At 41.9% G+C, this 20,555-nt stretch overlaps 1 protein-coding gene across 6 annotated transcripts in view; it reads left to right on the plus strand.

The window, feature by feature from the left end:
• Window positions 1–17,847, plus strand: part of CARMIL1 (capping protein regulator and myosin 1 linker 1) — a 173,275-nt gene extending 155,428 nt beyond the window's left edge. For 3 of the 6 annotated variants that reach the window (XM_048938948.1, XM_048938947.1, XM_048938949.1), the window contains 7 exons: window positions 1,071–1,177; window positions 2,941–3,373; window positions 6,883–6,961; window positions 9,362–9,589; window positions 11,922–12,056; window positions 14,217–14,363; window positions 16,800–17,846. In XM_048938948.1, coding sequence (XP_048794905.1) covers window positions 1,071–1,177; window positions 2,941–3,373; window positions 6,883–6,961; window positions 9,362–9,589; window positions 11,922–12,056; window positions 14,217–14,363; window positions 16,800–16,936 — 1,266 coding nt within the window. In that variant the 3' untranslated portion in view covers window positions 16,937–17,846. Of the gene's footprint in view, window positions 1–1,070; window positions 1,178–2,940; window positions 3,374–6,882; window positions 6,962–9,361; window positions 9,590–11,921; window positions 12,057–14,216; window positions 14,364–16,799 lie in introns of all 6 variants that reach the window. The other 3 variants (XM_048938951.1, XM_048938952.1, XM_048938950.1) reach the window with 2 other exon arrangements.
• Window positions 17,848–20,555: the final 2,708 nt, after the last annotated feature.

Here is a 20,555-nt window from a genome sequence, read left to right on the forward strand (position 1 = left end):
CTTTCCATGACAATGCAGTGTTCTCAGAATGCTCCTCTGCATATAGTGAGTTAGGAAGTAGGAGTTTAATTAGTTGCAGAAATTGAAAGGAACTTTTTTAGCTTAAAAATTTTTTGTCTCTGCCTTTTTTATGGACCTTACTAGTTCTTAATAATAAGTCTAAACAAAATTTCAGAAGACTTAAGATGCTTGCTTCATGCTTTCAAACAGCCAAATGTTCAAGACTAGAATCACAAGTAGACTGTCATTGTTTGCAGAATTGATTTGCTGATGTTTTTGCCACTTTGCTGCTATAGAAAGCAGTAGTTTGGAGAAGCATTGGAGATGCAGAAAGCGCAGTCTCAGATCCATACTGATTGACATGTATCAGAAGTTTCAGTCAATTTTGCTTTTCACTTTACAAGTCACGATTTTCTTAGCCAAACTTTCTGACTTCGTGTCCAACCAGAACAAATGGTTGGGGAATTGTTTGTTTCCTGTTCCCATTATTTCAATTTTTTATTGTAGTGGATCTCAGATGATTGCAACTTGTACTTTTCTAGCTTTGCTGAAAAAATGATTTGTTCTTTGTAAGATATCCTACCCAGGAAGCCAAGAGGGAATAAAAGTAAACTTTTAACTTGGGGTGGGTGGCAAAGGAAAGATTTTTTAGTTCTGTCAGGGTTTATACTGAAATGAACATTTAGAGAGAGGGAGAAAACAGGGTAACAAACAGTGGTTGAAAACACTTTTTGTGAAGGTGACCACTGTACATGCACAGATCAGGATATTTTTTTTCTTAGCTGCTTATTTTGTTTCTGTCTAAATGTGTGATCTGTTCTCAAAAGCACAAGGCATTTGATTCCTGACTTCATGCAGTATCCAGCTGTGATCCAGCCTGCCTCTGTTGTTTCGCGTTTACTGGAGTGCCTCAATTGGTCTGAGTAAAGGGAGAATTTTGGAGGTGCTTCTTTTGAACTGAGGTCTGGTTGATAGTGCATGACTTCAATAACGTCTTGATTCTTAGTAATTATCATATAAACAAAAGCATGTCAGTTATTTTATGCTATAGAGAGATTTTCTTTTGTCAGGTATCTGCTGGAGTGCCTCCAGATGGTGAACAGAATGGCCTCATGGGAAGAGTAGATGAAGGTGTGGATGAATTTTTCACAAAGAAAGTCACAAAAATGGATTCAAAGTAAGTTCACTTCATGTGGTTTGTTGTCACTTTTTAATTTATTTATTTTAATCTATACTACTAGCTTATCCATTCTACTCAAAAGTTGTTTTTGAATTCTGTTCTCAATATCCAGGCAAAGTCAGAAAATGCCTTGTTAGTCTAAGATAATACAATGAATTAAATTACCCTGCCTTAGAAATGACTAGTTTGAAATGAATTACCTCAATATACTATTTGGTGTGGACTACTGACTATTGGGTACGTTTATAAATTAGCTGGCTCAATGTTACGTGTCAGTGGAGCCCATTGGATCTAAAGCAAAAGCAAAGCAGTGTATTTCTTGTGGCTCATCCCTCCATTGCCAGTAGTACACACACAAGTGTGTCTGTGTAGATAGTACTGATCAGGCACAAACAGGATTGTGAAAGATTACTCTAGATATATGCTGTTTTAGAAATACATGTTAAATATTTTAAAGCAGTTTAAATATTCCAGATTCTGGTAATAAATTTGTCTGAAAGACATATCTCCTTCAGCTTTGTACAGAGGGATAAAATAGCTTATATCATTCTATGTAGCTGGTGGTATGCAGCTAGAAGTTTGCGCACCAATGTACGTTTGCATTTATACACACACAAAAATACTTACATAAATAAATGAGAAACTCTGGGCAGCTTGAAACTACCTCTTCTGTATTGTCTGTGACATCCATTAAGGGAAATGGTAGGTGTTAACTGATAGGTAACTGTGTCAGGAAAAGCAAATGTTTTAAAATTGGCGTGTTACAAAGATGTGTAGTGACATAGGAAGTCATGTGTGATATTCTGTGTGTATTGGTAAAATCACAGTAGCTTTGAATTAACCAGGATTAACCAGGTTAAATTCAGGGTACTGGCAGACTAACAGCATCCTACAGTGTTTTCCCTGGGCTCCCACTAGCTGTTCATTTCAGATGTCTTCATGATCTCTCGCTATCTTGTGTTCGTATCCCTGGCCATGTGCTTGACTCATGGATCTTTGCTTTTGTGAGCTGTCTCCATTTGCTTTATTGATGAGTCTTTCCAGTTGAGGTGCTCATATGCAGAAATGTAATGCACTCAGCTATCCCTTAAGCATGAATACTCTGCCTGTAAGGTACCTGGGAAAATCTTAACAGCATTGGGGATTTTGGTTTGGTTTGGTTTTGACTGCTTGTTTGTTGTTTTTGTTGTTGCTGCTTTTTGTATGTTTTCTTGGTGTTTTTTTTTTTTTTTTAATTAAGTTTTGTTGGGTTTTGTTTCTAAGGATGAGCATCTGCATTATAAAGATGTTGTCTCTGTGTTCCTTTCTAAGAGAAGACAGCTCTATCAATTAGTTATTTTGTTCCCCCCAAAGCCTCTGCAAGTTCTGTGCTTGGATCAGTTATCCTCCTTATAATTACAGGTAGATAAAAACTAGAGATGACATTCTCTGGAAACAGAACAGTGTGAAATTGTATGTGCATAAACAGATGAGGCAGAGCTGTGCTGAAGCAACACCTCACTGGTGTTGGAAACAGACAGGCACACAGTGCAGATGACATGGCTGCTACTTTTCATTGTTCCATGCACAAGGCTGGTCCAGGAATTCTCAAGACTGTATGAGTAATGTTAGTTGTTCAGGTTTTAATTTAGTCTGAGCCTCGGGCTACTTATAGATCATACAAATGGTTGGCTCTGCCCAGGAGAAGTCATTTTGTACTGTTGAGAACAGATAGGGGAGGGAAGGGAAGAAGAGATTAAAATGTCCGTGTCTTTTATTAGGAGACCATCGACTAAAAGTTCAGAGAGCAGTGAGCCCAGTGAAGCAGGTGATGAGAAGAAGAAAAGGGACTCAAGGAAGAGTGGCTTCCTTAACTTAATCAAATCAAGAGGCTCCAAATCTGAACGTCCTCAGACTGTAATGGTGGCTGAGGAGCCCTCCTCACCCAAGGTTGCTTCAAAAAGTCAAGTGGTGGACTCCAGTAAGAAGGAGCTAAAACCTGCAGAGCAGAATGGTGGTACAGAGCGATCCGAGGAGTTAAAGACGCCGGACTCACTGGAGGAGATGCAGCCAGATGATGCTGCAAAGGCTGAAAGAGGTGACAGCAAAGGAAGCCCGCAAGGAGGCCGGAGGTACGGCGTGCAGGTGATGGGCAGTGGACTTCTTGCAGAAATGAAAGCCAAGCAGGAGAAGAGAGCAGCCTCTGCTCAGAAGGTGAAGGCAATTTGATTTCTTTTGAGTTATAAAAAATGAACAGAAAGTAAGTGGAAGGGATACAGGGACTGGGTTTTGTCATATCATTCCTGTTTTCTGGCAGGGATTGCAGAGTTCTCCTGCAAAGGAATTGCTGTGTGTTGTTGTGGTTGAACATGAATGCCCTGGCCAAGGACCAGGCTGCACATATAGAAAACATGCCCTTAAGCCTGCACTTTTTCTCCTCATGCTGGGGAGGCAGCATCAGCTATTGCACTTGATGTCACACCAACACAAGAGCAGAAGAGGACACAATTGTTTGCATGTATTACAGAGTAATTTGGGGGCAACTAGCACCCAAATTAGCACAGTTTGTCTTCACCCTATGTGATCTGTGATTTGTTCATGTATAATAGGTGCACGTTTTATCTAAAGCTAGGAAAGGCTGTTTACTGTGTATGCCCTTCAATTTATTTTCATGACTTGGACTTCTGTATTTTAAATACTAACTCTCAAAGAAAATAATCATATATTTAAAAATAAATAAATAAAAAGAGCTCCCCATTATCTTCATGTGGGAATATCATCACATTACTCCAAAGCTTTTTGTGCCAAACTATTTTACTTGATGCCCGTTTCCCTTTGAACTTCTCCACTGTCAGCCTGTGCTTCATCCCAGCTGTGATTGGCATGTTCTGAAATTACCAAAGGATCAGTAATTTGTATTCCTCTCATTCTTCAGCATGCACTCGTGTGCTATCCCTTCCCCACCACTGCTCCCCACCATTCCCGCACCATGACTTGGAAGATGTTACTTTACGGCAAAGCTCAAGTGTAAGCTTTGCCCTCATTTTCATCTTTTTAAAATCCTACACTATTGTCTTACCATGTCTGAGTAAGGCATTCAGTTGTCATTTTTGCCTTTCTTCTCACTCTTACAGTACTTGCTGTGATGGCTGAACTATTGCTGCAAGTCCTCTGGTCTTGTAATAAGCAAATTCAAGTTAAAGCAGAGATCTATGGCTTGCTAAAGCGACCCTCAGCATAAAAATTATGTCTCTAAGGAAGTGACCAATTCCCACCTTTCTGATTGTGCTGCATAGTGCCCATGAACAGTCTAATTGATTTCTAAGACACCAGATTTCCAATTAAGATCCTATGATTGTAAATAAAAATGTTACAGTCTGCCGCAACATACAATAGATTTACTCCAGCTAATATAAATTTTTACAATTGGATAAAGTGTATGCTTGGTGCTCTTCAATTCCTTAATACCTGTCATCTGAAGTTGGTCACATCTGGGATGATGCGTTTGTGGTAGTCTATGAGTGTGGGTCTACTTGCATTGATTAGCTTTTCTACCACTGATTGAAAACTCACATTTCGTTCCTCAGAAAGGAAAGCTGTTACTTTTCCCAGTATTACTATGCTTTTCACGTTACGTTTTTTTCCTCAGTTTGGGAGGAAAAAGAAAAAAAAAGCCCCTTTCATGTTTGTCATTGGTTTCTTGCTCTCTTTTTGTTGTTGATGTATAAATGTAGGAAACTTTTAAGAAAATAATTTATTTTGATTTTTTTAAGAGGTTATTGATCTTATTTTTGTTGTGTTTTTTAAAAGTTGATGTGTCTCAGTTTTTTGTTTTTTTTTTTTAATAATGACAAGAAAGCTGAATCTCACAGCAGGGCACTGGCTTGCTTCTTAATGTTGTCCAGACCATACCAAATTGAACTACTGTTCAAAAGAATTTTTTGCATACTTTATCCTAGACTGCAATAGCAAATGGTTCAGTTTTGCACTTTTATTCATGGTATTCATGAAGCTGAAAAATATAAAGTATTTTGATGATTGAGCCACAGATGAAAGCATCCCACTGCTGTTAAATTACTTAGGAGATATATGCTGTTAAATTACTTAGGAGATATATGGCACCAAATTCCCCAGTATCTTCAAATTTATCAGAATTCTAGCATGGTAGAAAATTATATTTTCCTTTAAGGTGCAGATGGCTGCTTATATTCTGAGCTATTTTACGTGAAAACAAAGCCAGAAGGTATTTACTATTTTATTCATACCCTCCTGCAGTCTTGTTACAGATACAAGTGATGAGCAGGTGCACAGTAGATGGAAAGATGGTAAACGCTTTTTTGTTTTCTTTTGCTTAGAATACAATGTGAGAATTGCTAGATAAATATGTGCAGTGAGGGTTACTGCTGTGCATACCTAACAAGGTCTTTTAGCTCCATCTAGTGTTTACAAGACTGAATTTTTAAATACCTCGAGGAAGTCCTAAGAGCAAACCGAGCTCATATGCAATCTGTTTATGTGTGCATCATCAGTATTTCCCAACTCTGCGCACATTCCTTCTGAAAGTAGAGCCTGGCCATTATTTATCTAGATGGTAAATTTGCCTGCATTTGCCTGAAATGATTGACAACTTATCAGAGTAAATTTTAGCAGTAAGTGCTTTGTGTAGTTTCAGGACTGTGAGCAGTTTGCAGTGTGTGTGTGGTAGCTAGCCAGACATGCTGATGTCCCAACTGCACCTGTGAGTACCACACTAAGTGCCAACACTGCTTTTGTACTTGGCCTCAATACACGGTGATATTTCCCTAGCAGTCCCATAACTGGAAGGAGGAAAGAGTTCCAGTGAAATTAGTTTTCATGTTGTCCTAAAGCACTCTAAATATAATACAGTAGATAAATATTAAGAAAGTGTTGGTAATTTATTTCTCAAACAGTATTTTGTTTACCAAGATATGGAAGAAAGAACAAGTAAATGGGGAGTGGCAAATGAGGAGCAGACAGCATGTCAATGACAGACAAGAAAAAGCAATAAAAAAAAAAAAAGGAGCTTTCACTTAGCCTCCCCATAGCTTAATGTTCCTGCAAGCTTTGGATGGGTCATTATTTTGCCTGTAGAGGCAACGTAGCTTACGACTCTTAACTCTTCAAATTATTATTTGAAGATTATGCTTCTAGAATGCTTTTGTTGGGAAAGCAATTTATTATGCTTACACATAGTTTTTAACATACAGATGATTTTATGTGAAAAGTTTGTAGAAGCACAACACCCTAGACTGTGGGGTTTTTTTTTAAGAGAAAGGAATGTCCAGCAGCCCTTGTAATAAGTAACATTTGTTTGTTTTTAAAGGAATCTTGTAAATACATGGGTGCTTCTGCTTCTGGAGCTGTCTTTGGAGAAAAGACTTTCTTAGTTTTAACTGCATTACCTGACCACTTAGTTTTAACTCCTGTATGTTAGCAGACCCATCACATAGGAGGCAGGGTATAATTGCAGCTCTGCCAGACACTTGCATGTATGCTTGATCAACTCAGTTTACTTCCCACCTGAATTTCATGTCCTTTCCAGGACATGAAAGAGAAACAAAGAAGTGCATCCAGTGAAAGATACTAACACTACTTTTTCTGCCTTACAGTTTCTGAATCAACACTTTTTTTCCTAACAGAAGCATAGAGTTATATTGATTAAAGGTCTGTTATTAAGATGAGAGGTTTTCTCACTCTTGCAGAAACTTGGGAATGACACACCTTCCAAGGAGCCTTCTGATGCAGCAGTGAGCTCAGAACGACTGGATGGAAGTGGTACAGGTACAGTCTGGGACTCTTGTTATAAACTTTAGAAAATGCAAAACCTAAACTCAAAATCACATTTTGCTTTCCAAACTGCACACCTAACAATTGCTTAAGCAAAAGATGAAGTTACGGTAAGTGAACAGCATTAGAAACAGGTTCATGTTTGTACTGTGTTTGACAGCACTTCTCGTGAAGCCAGCTTGAGGTCTGTGTTGATAGCTAGTTGCTTTACACTTGTGCTACACATCCCAAAGAAGGGAAAGGACTCAGGATGTTCCTGGGACTCCTTCCAAAGAGTCCCCATTTGCAATAGAGATGCCAAAGCTGAACCCAGGAGCCAGCAAAAATGTCTTCGTGCATTAGATTTGAAGCTTCTGAATACATCTGTAGGCTTCAGCATGACTAGTCTGCAAGGTTAATAGTAGTCAATGTATGTAACTGCTCTTCTAGTCCTGGCTTTGGGCTCTTTGAAGAGACTTCTCATAGCCAATGGACAGTAACTCTTCCCAGGCTTTAGCTGACATGAACAAAGCTAAAGCGGTCTGCAGAGTTGCGGAGGCCCTGGGATGCAGCCCACGTGCACAGAATAAGAAAAGTAAACTCAGTGCTTACAGCAGCATTTCACTTTGTGGCTAGTCCTGCTTTGCACTAGCCAAAGGCCCTTGTCAGGCTGTAGTCTTGAAATGGCAGTGCCTAAATACATATCCTCTTGGTGCAAGAGGAGTGCCTGATTGCTGGGCACACAAACTGGGCTAAAATCTAAATCCAAAAGTGGGCAGCTTGGTTGAGCACTTCAGAAATCAATTATGAGTACTTCTACCTTTCTAAAGCTGGTTTTAAAAGGCAGCTTGTGCACAGCATGTTAAAGCAAGCTATAAATCACTGACCTTAGGTCAGCCTGCTTGTCTTTTGAAAAGCACTGTTCAGACTGTGTGTGTCTCCTGATACTGTCAAACAAATCAGAGGAGCCAGAATCACATATACTTAGGATATTAGCATAGCTGTGGGTATCTGATCCCAATATTTCTCTAGTATATGGCACATTCACCACACCTCACTGCACTGTGCATGCCCCTTCCTTCTGCCTTCCAGCTGTCAGTTCTTTCTTTGTCACTCTTGCTTGAGAGCTCCCTGAGGCTGCTTTTCACTGTTGCAGCTACAGTTTGTCTTTGTTTTGGTTTAATTTATTTTACTGGGTTCTCATAATATTAGCAGGCCTGGGGTTGGGAAGGCAAGAAAGAAAGGAAAAATTGCTGGATGTTGCTACAGGAAAACTATAGATAAGTATGTATGCAAGCGCACAGCTCCTCTGGTTAGCCAGAGTTTAACTCCAGCTGGGCTGAAAAACAGCTTTGTAGACTGGAAAAATTTTTTGGACATTGGCTTGCAACAAACTATATCCAACACTCCTCTCCCATTGCTTTTGAAATGGCTGTGCTCAGCACTCCTGTAAACAAGCAGGATTTCTGAATGGGAATAGCAGGTAGGTAGGTCAAGTCTGAGCAGATTGTTGCTTTGCCAGGTACCAAGGCAACCAGTCTGCATTTCAGTTAGTCTGTCATTTTGTTCCCGAGAATAAAGATGTGGTGACTGTTGAACGTCTCAAACTAGCATACAGATTTCAGGATTATCTATATACCTACTACATACAAGCTTTCATCCTCCTCAAAGTAGAAAAGCAGGCCAAGCATTTTGCTTGGTTGCAATTTAATGTCCAGCAGGCTTTCTACCAACTGGCACAGCTAAACAGAACTGATTTGTGCCTTGGAAATGAATGTAGTTTTATGCATAAATACTTTGATCTTTCTTTGGAATAATAAACTTGCTAATGCATAGAAACCATTGTTCATACGCAGTGTTGTTAAATCAATCAAAATATTAACTAAAGAATATTTTGGTCTCTTCTGAGTTTCAAAATCTTTTCAGAGCTTGCTAAAAGCAACAAATAACAAGATGTAGCCTGCTGACCACAATTTCCAGATCTATTTTATGGGCCAGGATTTCTCTGTTGATTTTGGACAGCCAACCTTTTGTCTATAGAGGCACAAATCAGCCGAAGGCTGCCTTTTCTACTGATCCATAGCTGCTTCCTCAGCAGGTAGGCCATCCCATCTGCTCCCAGGATGATAAAGAGAGAATGAGGTCCAGCCAGCCATCAACCCAAATGTATTAAAAGGACTGGAGATGTCATCACCTATGAGGCAATTGATTTATGTTAGCACATGTAAGAATTGATGGATTTAGGTGCTCTTCTTGTGGTGATTTTAAAACACTAAGAGTTACCTTACCAATGCTGCAAGGCTCTGTGTGCGTATATGTGAACTAGTAAAGGTGTTTTCTATATGAGTGTGCATACATGTATGCTGAACATTCCATGCTGCATGAGACTATAATTTATGTGTCTGTTTATTTTAGTGCCTAAACTCTCCCTTCCAGAGAGCCGGTTTGCCTCCAATAAAGGTGACTCTATCTCAGCATCATCTGAAAAAAATGCGAAAGCTGAACCAAAGGCAGAAGCTGTGGCAAAGGCAAGAAGTTCTTCCAATACACCAACCAGCCCCAAACCCCCGCTGCAGTCAGCGAAGCCCAGCCTGGCAGGACGGCCCACGGTGCCACAGAAACCACGCTCTGCCTCTCGCACTGGTGAGGAGCTGCTGGGTACTTCTGAGTGGAGTTTCTGTGAGCCATGGAGGAGACACCCAGGGCTGCATTCTGAACAGAAGTTAAATGCAGATGGATTGCTCAGGCACTTGCTCTCGACTTGCTTCCTTCTTTTCCATCTCCCTCTTGCCATAATTCAAATGCAGTTATTTAAAACGGTTTAGCCCTGTGACAGTAAAATCTGAGGAGAACCAGTGGAAACACTGACAGAGCTGTTCTGAGTTAGCCTGCTCTCTTAGGAATGCTCAGAGATCTGCTTCAGAATGAAAACTGTTGTAATTGTGTTGGCAATACTATTTTCTCTGAGCACCTGACTCTAAATACTGAAGCCCTTGGGGTTTTTTGGCTCTTAGCTCCCTGAGTGAATGCCTGTTAATAATTAGTCCAAACAACTGTTTCTCACTCTCTTTTCCCTCATTTTGCCTGTGATTCTTTCCTTATTATTTTTGATCAGAATTAACTGTAGCTGTGAATTTACAGCCCTGCTAGACTGCCAGCTAAATGGTTATTTATTAACTTCTGCTCTGTTCCAGCCTCCCACCTAGATATTACCTGAATATTTTCAATATCATGAAACAGATCTTCTATCTTCAGCAGTCTGATGACACAACTCCCTCCTCCCAAAGTATAACCATTGCAGTTTAGAGGAATTAAATGCTAGTTACTGACTCTCCTAGTGGCTGTAGCAAATGGAACTTATTGCTGCTAATTGAAGAACATAAGCATTGCCTCTAGGCTTTTCCCATACTTAGCAATGACCTGAGAAAGATTACATATCTGAGGGGGGACAAGGAGCAAATGGATGTTAAAGCCTCTTCCTTGCCTTAATGTGTGCCTGACACTGTTTAACCTGTCTTTGCACACTAGTGGGTGGAGTGTTGTTCAAGTACAGAATCACCTTCAGGTTGCAGATGGCTTTGTTTTATTGGTCATTTCAAAAATGGTCATAGAATTGTTGGGTGAAATAGATACCTTGTAAAGATAAATACAACAGAAAGGCATTGCTTATTTCATGATGCTTAATCTATAAAATAGGCAGCACGTTATCTCAAAATATCTTGTATCAAACAGACCTAAGCTATCTGTTTCTACCAGTTCATATTTCCTGCAGAGAGGAGCCTACTGCAGACTTACTACAGAAGGCAATTAATATTTGCTAGTAATAAGCCAGCTCCTTGGGTGGCAGCAAAGCAGCATCGTCTCTGCTGCAGTCTGATTTCTTTCCTAGTACTTGTATTGACTTGCTAGCTAAGGTCACATACGTGATGTGATGACGAAGCCAAACAATAATCCTATTTGCATTCTTGCTCCTGCTGTTGTTTACGGTGATGTGACCAGAGTAATGATAGCAAACTTTTGCTAAGTAATCTGAAGGCAACAGAGCACAGCTCAAATGTCTTCAAATCATCGAAGTCTGAAAGTGATTCCTTGGTAAAGCATGAGATACATCAGCTTTATTTCAGAACCATGTAGCTGTGTTTGCCAAGCCCAGCGCTCATGCACAGAGCTTGATGTTGATACCAAGTTTCCCAAAGCACCTGGCCTCACAGGCATGTGGAGGCCTGGAGAATTACTGCATCTGTTCAGACTGAGTTGCATTTGGAAGTTCATTCACTTTTTAAAATTTCCTGAAATTAACAAGATTGAATCCTTTTTGATGACCAATTTGTGTTAACAGTAGGATAGATTCCTGTTAATTTCCAATATGCAGCTAAATTAACTTGTGTTCCAAATTTATACAAGTATTATAGAATAGAATCATAGAATGGTTTGGGTTGGAAGGGACCTTTAAGGTCATCTAGTTTCAGTCCTCTGCTATCGCCAGGTTGCCCAGAGCCCCATCCAGCCTGGCCTTCAATGCTTCCAGGGAGGGGGCATCCACAACCTCTCTGGGCAACCCGTTCCAGTGTCTCACCACCCTCACAGTAAAGAATTTCTTCCTAATATCTACTCTAAATCTACAGAATATTTCCAGAAATCCATCCAAAATTGTTTTCAGCTGTTTTTTTTACAAATTGCATGCTTATGTTTTGCATGAAGTTCAGTTTTCTATTTGTACTACTGTAGTAACACCCGTTAAAAATGCTGGAGTTGATATCTTATGTTTGGCTATAAATATTCTTTTACCTGGCCCGAGGGCCATCATATGTTCTCCTAACATAATGTAAATACCCATTCTTTCTTTTTTCCAATACAGATTCTAGCTGTTTCTTTGTTTCATGTTGTGTTGGACTTTGGTCCCATCATGAAGATGCCTCTTATGTGAGCTACTGAGCAAATATAACCTCTCATCTTTTGTTCATGATTCTCACAGAGGATGCTCCAGAGTCTCCCTCTGGCCCCAGCTCCCCAAAAGTTGCCCTGCTTCCACCCGTGCTGAAGAAAGTTGCCTCTGATAAAGAAAAGGACGGTCAGAGCAGCCCCACAGTCAGATCATTTTCTCAAGAAGGTAGGAGTGTTGGTATAACTGTTGGTCCAGCATGCCTTTTATCTACTGGGAATCAACGTGTCATTGTTCCCTGATCTGATTGTTCTTGGAAGAGAAGAGAATTATTCATTTTAAGGAAAAAAGAGGAAGGAGAGTATATCTAGTCATGTCTTCCCACCCCTTCTCCACCCCTGGGTTGGTGCTGTACATTTTCTTTGTTTCATCAAACCAACTGAAAGATGAATTTCTTGTTACTAATGATGTAGCTGAACAATCAAGGGATGTTTGTGTTATGTATGTTATGTTTTAGTTTGATCTGACTCAAGGTGCCGATTGATGTTGGTCACAGATAACAATGTGAAATGTAGCTCTGTTGATCAGTAAAGTTGCAGGGGAGCAGCCCTGACTCTTCCTTGCAGCTGGCCTTTTGCTCTGTGTGTGTTAATGCATGTAACTAGGCTCACCTCACACTTGGGTAATATATTGTGGTGTGCCCGGGCAATGTTGGGTACTTTTACCACAATGTTCACTCACAATAATAGACTGCTGGCATCTCTTTCCTGCTTTTCACGTGCACTCTGGATTTCTTCTTTTACTGATGCGTTCCCTTGTCCTGCAGTTGGCTTTCAAGAGAGTTAAGGCTTCCTTCGAAAGTATAGGACATGGAGAAATAGTCACAGAACTATTGTTCAGCATGGTCTTAGCTGGCACAAAGACAACATTGAAATCTGAGGGCGAGACCTCCATCCGTTGGACTGTCCTTGAGAAAGATGAGTCACTTTTCCAGCTCAAGGTGATTTCCCATCACATCCGGACTGGAAAAATAGCATAAGCTGTGAGACAAACGGGTGCCCGTTCACACTCTGCCAGCACTTCTCTGCAGGATGGGATGTGGCAGATGAGTCAGGGCAGATACATCACACTGGGCTGTGAAAAAGGAGCAGTTGTGTGGCAGAGTTCACTGTTACCCACTGATGGGAGGAGCCTGGTTTTAATTCTGCCTTTAGTCCCATCAGAGCCTGCACTGAGACAGGTGAACTGAGGCACAGCTTATGGACCAGGCTTACTTAACTGGGGCCATCATGCTGAGAATGGCTGCAATCAGAGGCTCTTGCCACACTTGACTCTTTCAGTTGCTCTCTGATAAATGTGTGTCCTAAAGCCCTTGTTTCCTGGCCAGCTTTTCACCAGAGAGAACTTGCTGCTGCATACCTGGAGATACCCAGTGTAGTGGGACCTGTTGCAGACAAGTTTCGTGTGATGTTGGCTTCACCATTACAGTGCTCTATCTCTTGTAAGTCTTTGTCATGAGAGGAGACACTGGAGAAGGAGGAAATACAGGATTGAAACTACAATCCTTTTGAATTACAGCAACTTCCAACACAGCACAGATTTTAAAAGCTTCTGTATTCCGTGACCATTATAAACGAAATGGGCGTCACTTTATTCTTAAAATTTGTTGGCTCACTATACAAATCCTTGTAGAAAAAGGGTTGGATGCTGCCTTCCTTCCTCTTTGCTCACTTACGCTTTGCCTACGCAGAAGACTGATCCAAGCTGAGACAGTATCCTAGTTGCTGCTGCTGCACTGTAAGAATTTTATTAACAATAGCTTGAAATGACTAACATTGTGTTTCTGGATCCTTATGTAGCTGCTATGCTTTGCGTAGAGATGCTTGGAAAAGACTGAATTCTGTCTCTTTTGGTTCTCATTTTTTGTCAGGATAACTTTTCTCTTTATGACTGTTCTACTTTTGGTCATTCCTCCTTCCTTGCATTCTGCTTCCTTTCAGACTAGCATGCGCAATTTATTTCTGCAACTGGTAAATCACTGCAAATCCACCTAAGTCCATAAACAAAATTACAGCTGCTGCAAAAGAAAGCAGCAAATTACATGATACTTAATTATAAAAATGCTTTATGTGAATGAGTTTAATTGTACTGCATGGGGCAATTCCCAAATGCACTTCTTTGCACAGACTATCTGTAAGGTCAGGCTGCAGTTACCAACATACACAAATATCCAGGCTAGATTTAAGCCAGCATCTGGCGTATCGATTGCTGCTCTTTGAGTGATTGATTAGATGGGATGACAAATTGAAATTATTTATGCTACTTAATACTTTCTGTATATGGGTCTCTGTACACTATGGGGTATAAACGGATCCGTTTCCCTGCTAGAGAGAACAGGAGAAGGTCAAAAAAGAGCTGCAGACCATGACTGTGCCAAGCCGCCCGGAGGAGGGGGAGCCACTTTGGGGCAGTGCTCTGCCAGTGTGGAAGAGGAAGGCAGTGTGCTTGGGCTGAGGAAAGCTCAGCCAGCTCCTGGTTAGCAGTTTCCAATTTCATTTTTCATCTGGATGGTGCTTGACAGCTGGCACTAACAATCGCTAAGATGCTGTGGTAGCAGAGAAGCCTTGAAAGGGTGCTGCTCTGTCACTGAAGTGTGAGAAGGGTGAAAGTCCCATGAGACGTTCATCATCTTTCTGCACCACTGGGCAACCTGATCTACTGGGCAGCAACCCTGCCCACAGCAGGGAGCTGGAACTGGGTGAGCTTTAAGGTCCCTTCCAACCAATCCGAGCCAGTCTGTGATTCTATGATGCGTGCACTAAAGAATTTCAAAACATATTTCATCCTGAGTATTGTTAGTGCCAGCTTCTGCACTGTCTCACAACCATTTGAGAACAGGGAACAGCATGTTGTTTTCAGCTGGCATAAACAAAAATACAACCCACAAGAACCCAAGCCCATGACATGTGCTGCACCTCTTGAAAAGCACCTTGGACTTAAAGTGAGCTCATTCAGTAAAATATAAAAACACATTGAACAATGTGTTTTTAAAATGTAAAAGCTCCTGTTCCCAAATGGTTTGTGTTTCCATGCTTCTCTCTACCTTGTAACTAGCTTGTTTAAACAGTGATTCAAAATTACTTTTTTCTGCAGCCTTTTAATGAGTTGAGTATCTTATGCAATTGCATTTACTCACAGTTCTTCTATTTATAAGACATCGTGTATTCCTTCTGTGTATTTCCCATCATTCATTCTATTCTGTTGTGAGGAATAGGAAAGAACTGTCCCATCTGCCCCTCTCTATCCTCAGTCCAGATCTTCTAATTTGCTGAGCACGTTGTGGAATCAAATTTAGCCAGTCAGATTTGGAACCTCTTTTCACCATCACAACCAAATTATTTTAGTTAGTTCTTAAGTAGCTCTCCAATAAAATAAGTTTCAAAAGCTGAGGTGCTGCTTCAGATCTCTGCAAGTCGCCTTGATGTGGTTTCATGAGGGCTGTACCTGAGGTCCACTCTGATGGCATCAGCCTGCTTACTGTATATGGACTTAAGTGCCTGACATATTTTTCAGGCATTTTGGGGGCAAACTCCCCACCTTGTTTTATTAAGCCATAAATACAAACAGCTGCTGCAGCATGTGTTCTGGGTTTCATTTGAAGAGCAAATGGAAGCTCAAACAACAGCCACGTAATTACTCGCAGGTACAATTATCAAGAATGATTCAGAGCCACAGGGCACCTATTTTTCTGTGAAAAGCAGTGGTGTTTGGGAAGGTGGAAAGACCTAACTTGTTATTTTATATGTTATTTTGCTTTATTTTTAAATAGACTTTAGGCATCTTTGAAAAGTTAAATAGCTTTAAGAGAATTTTCTCAAAATCCTCTTCTCTCCTGGTTTGCAAAGTAGGGATAAGAAAGCAATGATTGTATAATTGCTAGCTCTTATTTCACCCCATGTTTTGGCTAGCACGCATGAGGAAAAAGGTATTTTGGAGTTGGTAGGACTGCTTGGGTCAGAAATGCACCATGTATGCAAGGTGTGGGTCCCATAGGATGAGTGCTGGATGTGTCCCTTCTGCTCTCACATTGGCAGAGATGCAGAACTGGATGCCAGATAAAGCCAGATGGAGCTTTGTGGCATACCTGGGTGGCTCCATGGCCTAATCCAGGGGAAAAGGTGCAGTAAAGGCACGCTAGAGGTTTGCCATCTGTGTAAAGGTTCGTTTTGACGGGAAGCGTGAGGGTTCTATAGACATCAGCCCTTGCATAACCTTGCTCCCGTTGCTGTGCATAATAAAACTCTTGTTTCCATAGAAATTTTAGACCACTTACCCGACCAGAGGCCTTAACGATGGTTTAAAACCTTTTCTTTCCATTCCATTTCAAAGTTCATAGATTTAGGGGAAAACGCTGGCCTTCCTCAGATTTATTGTGCTAGGCAAACAGAACAAGTGCTGCCTGCTTTTAGACAAACACAAACAGGGCCGTCCTGCTTTCTGCCCTGCTGAGACACAGCTGTGCTCCCAGCTGAGAGAGCTGCAGGTCAGGCTTTTGAGGAGAAGGGTCCAGGCTGTGCACTGCTGCTTTAAGGAGGGTCCTGCCAAGGCACCCATGCAGTCGGGAGGGCACTGTCTGCAATCCAGGCCCTCTGTTTGCTCACGATGTGATGAGAAGGAAGCCTCCAGGCCTTTTCTAACTGTAATGTCTGTCTGTGTCACACTGAGGTGCACTGAGTTTCATATTTCAGGTTTGTCTGCTCATCAGCCACCATTGGGGTAGAGTTTGCTCCTTTTCTTTCCTTCTCTCCCTGTCTCTCACCTTCTTTTGGGTTGAATTTGTGGATCTGTGCTACTCCCACTGGTTCAAGTGAATACTGCGGGAGTGGGTGCAGGTGCCTTATGCAGGAATTACCTTTTTCCTCTCCTCCTTTCTGCAGTCATTACTAAGACCCGTTTCTGTGTTTTGCACAGCTGCCAAAAGAAGCCCTGGGCACCAGTCCCACGAGTTCCAGGAGCTGAAGCAGAGGTCCTTAAGTAAAGATGGCCATCAGGGAAGCAAGTCCAGCGACTCTGGCGAAGAGGCAGATAAAGATTTTATTTTTGTTTAGCAATCAGTCCAACTGCTTTGTAGTGTGAGAGCTTTGATAACAGTCAGGGTACAGCAATCAACAGCCCTTCCAGCCAGCTGCTCTATCACCACAGGTACATCCCCACACAGAGAAGGTGATCTTCCAAACGCGATTCCCACTACAATCAGTCGCTGTTGATTTGGTCCTTAATTTCTGTTCTGTCCCATTCAGACATTCCTTCCCATGCCTTTGCTGAAGCCAGCAATCCTTTCATGTATTCTACTTGAATTTCCTCCAAAGCAGCTACAAAGAATGCCCTGCATTAGGGCGCTGGGGAAGCAAAGCAAATTAACTGGACACTGTCTTACGCTCGTACACTGTACAGCAGGTAATGTGTTGTACTGCTGAATGTAAATGTGTCAAATCTGCACGTGACTTACCTATAAATATATTCTTGCGGTATGCAATTGCACATTGTAATTATATTAAGAGCACACTAATAAAATAATTTGTATAGATTATATATATTAAATGCTTGGGTATGGTTTTTACATTCTCCCATAGGGAGCTTCTTTCTTCCTGTTCTTGTACTGTACATAAAGCTCCAGCGCTTACATTTGTGTACTGTCAAAAAGCACAACGGAGAAGGATCTGAATGACATATAAGCTTGTTATGCTTCCACGTTCATGTATTAATGTATATAGTTGGTTGGAATGAGGGCAATGGAAATTTTATTAATATTGGTGTTTTCTAGAGACTTTCGGTTCTGTCTGCATATTAGCTTCCTTTCAATGTGTAATTCTACGAGAACTATAGTTGGACATCTGTAAAAACATTTCTGCTTTTGGGGAAGGGGTGCAGGTTTCACAGGTATCCACTTACATTGCAGGTTGAAGGGATTTTATTCATATGTATATTTGTAACAATAAAAATGATTTTACAACTGAAATTGAGCTCCTTGTTTTTACAGCACTGGTTTTGGTCTGACAGCTTCTGCTCATTGAATAATAGCATAGTGTCAGATAGAGCAAGCGTGCAGTTCAGACAAAAACAGTGTCCTCCTTTTCTCCTTGTGGTGAAAAGTCTGCTCCTCTGGATTGGCTCCACACAGCATCACCCAAAAATCATACTGCACATCTGAGAGCATTGCCCAGATGCTTTTCTTATGCCAGAGCATCTCTAAAGTAAGGCAGGAGGCTGTAGAAAACAGGTCCTAAAGCCTGGGTTTTCAAACCCACATGCCATGGGTTTCACATCGGTTTGAAATTCTGCATCTAAAACCATTTAGACAAAAGTAGTCATTTAGACACACGTACATTCTTTGTTTATTAAACATCAATGAGGAAAAAACACAAATGGCAGAGGAGAACTTGAGATTATATTCGAAAAGGCAAACAACCGAGCCTGCTTCAGTTTTTACTCACAAAGTGAATGAGACTATTTTGCAAGAGTACTCAAGAAGGGTTGCCTGATCTGCTGGCTTTGTGAATTTAAGAAAACTTACTGAACAGCAAGGTTTGTGGTGTTAATAAAAATCATAATGAGAGTCTCACTTCCAGCTGCTGAGTACTTCTCCCATTGGAACTCGCTGTCTTGCTCATCAGCCATGCAGACCACCTGCCCTATGCTGAGGGCAAAGCCCTGGCAGCCCCCAGCTCACCCACCTGGCTGGGATGCAAGGCCTGGAAGGAGACTGGCAACAGCACCTGCACTGGGATCTGCATCTCCTCCATCCCTTCTTGGGCAAAGAGCAGGAAGAAGCTCTCTCAGATAGGGCTGCCATGGTCTCTCCTGCTCCTCAGGGTGGTTTTCATGCCTTGCCACTGAATACTGCCAGTGCCATATGCAGCTGGGGAAGGACTGTGGCTGTGTGAACTCAAACAGCCTTACGTGTTGCCATTAGGACTGTTTCCCCCTCCCTGCTAAAGCAGTCTAGATGATGGTCCTTGAGTGTTTTGAAGTATTCCCTGACAAGCAGTAACAACAGTAAATATCTGCTTCTTGCCATGAAAACAGCAATCATGTTTCATTCCTCCCCTCTCCAGCAGCAGCTGAGCCAGTCTGAGACAATCAGGGATTAATGCGGCCCATCCACCATAGCCTTGTCCTGCTTTGCACTGGAATTCACCATCGGTACTGACTGCTGCTGCATATGGTACACTGCTTAACAGATGGATGCGGGGATGGATATGCTCTGTTGCACTGTCTCATGCTCCAATCCATGCTCCGAGGCTAGAGGTGCACAGTTTGCCCTCATGGGGCTGTGAAAGGGGATGGGAGCAGTGCCAGCTTTGGCTGGGGCTCTTGGGTTGACATCTGCTGGTACCTGACACCCGCTGGGAATTCCCCAGTGTTGTTTGTGCACTGAAGGGCCCAAAACCAGCATCTAAACTGGGTGAAGAAATGCAAAAGGGAGGTCTCATGGTGATCTGCAAGGCAGTGCTGGTGAAGGGGCCCAGAAGGAAGGTGGGCAAGAAATTCCTGTAGATACAGTGATTCTTCAGGTTGAATATTAGGAAATATTTCCTCTCTGACAGAGCGGCAAGGCAGTGGCACAGGCTGCCCAAGGAGGTGGTGGGATCACCATCCATGGAGATGTTCTGTGTGGATGTGGCACTGAAAGATGTGGGCAGTGGGCATGGTGGGGTGTGTTGGTGGTTGGACTAGATGGTCTGAGAGGTCTCTTCCAGCCTTAATGATTCTGTTCTACTGGGAGGCCTTTCCTTTGGGAAATCTCTTCTTAGGTTCTCTTTCCTGAGCTCAGGGACTTGAAAATCCCATGGGGAGGGCTGTCTCCCGAACTTCCTTTTTGGCAGTGAGAAATGGTGGCTTTCCTTCATATATTAACCACTCTCCATAGTGGAAAGTGGTCAGAGTGGTGATGCCTCTCAGCCCAGGGGGCCACACAGACAAGGCTGGGGGGGGAAAAAAAGCATAGTCTCGATGGGAATCCTCATGGCAGCACCCAGCATGACACATCAACATGGGATCCACAGACAAAGGTGAGGATGGAAGGTGGCATTAGTGCTGGAAGATGGGGTTTGGGATCTGCCCTAATAAGCAGCTTGTAGTCAGCTGAGGATGTGGCTGGAAGAGATAAGTGCCTGCTTCTTTTCTTCATGAGACAGCGTTATCTCTGCACTGATTTCCATGCAAATGGGGGGGGGGATTCACCGACTCTGTCATTTCAGCTTTGTCTCCCCTTCAGCCTGTCTTTCATCTGCTCCTCCGCATCCCCCCTCGCTGTGATGCTCACAAACCCCTCGCTGACTGCAGTGCTCAGTGCCCACCCCACTCACCACACAGCTCATTGGCACTGTCCCCTCCCTGTTCCCAGAATTTGCCTATAGCTGAAGTGCTGGGATCGATGCTTGCGTTCTTCAGGAGCCTCGTGAATTCACGAAGGAAATGATTTTACTGGGAAATAGCATTTATACTATTTTAAGCCTGTTTTATACACCCAGGTTCACACGGAAAACAAAACGGGACATTTCTTATTCTTTGATGTGTAATTGCCGTAATCTGAAAATAAACCAATAAAAGAAACATCTGAACTAATGGTCTGCCATCTGCGAGGCTTAATGGAAAACATCATCCTGTCAAATATTATTAGATTAAAGCCGTTTCTGAACTTAAAAAAAAAAAAAAAAAAAATAG

This window comes from Lagopus muta, chromosome 3 (genome assembly GCF_023343835.1).
Source record: "Lagopus muta isolate bLagMut1 chromosome 3, bLagMut1 primary, whole genome shotgun sequence".
Classification (NCBI taxonomy): Eukaryota; Metazoa; Chordata; class Aves; order Galliformes; family Phasianidae; genus Lagopus; species Lagopus muta.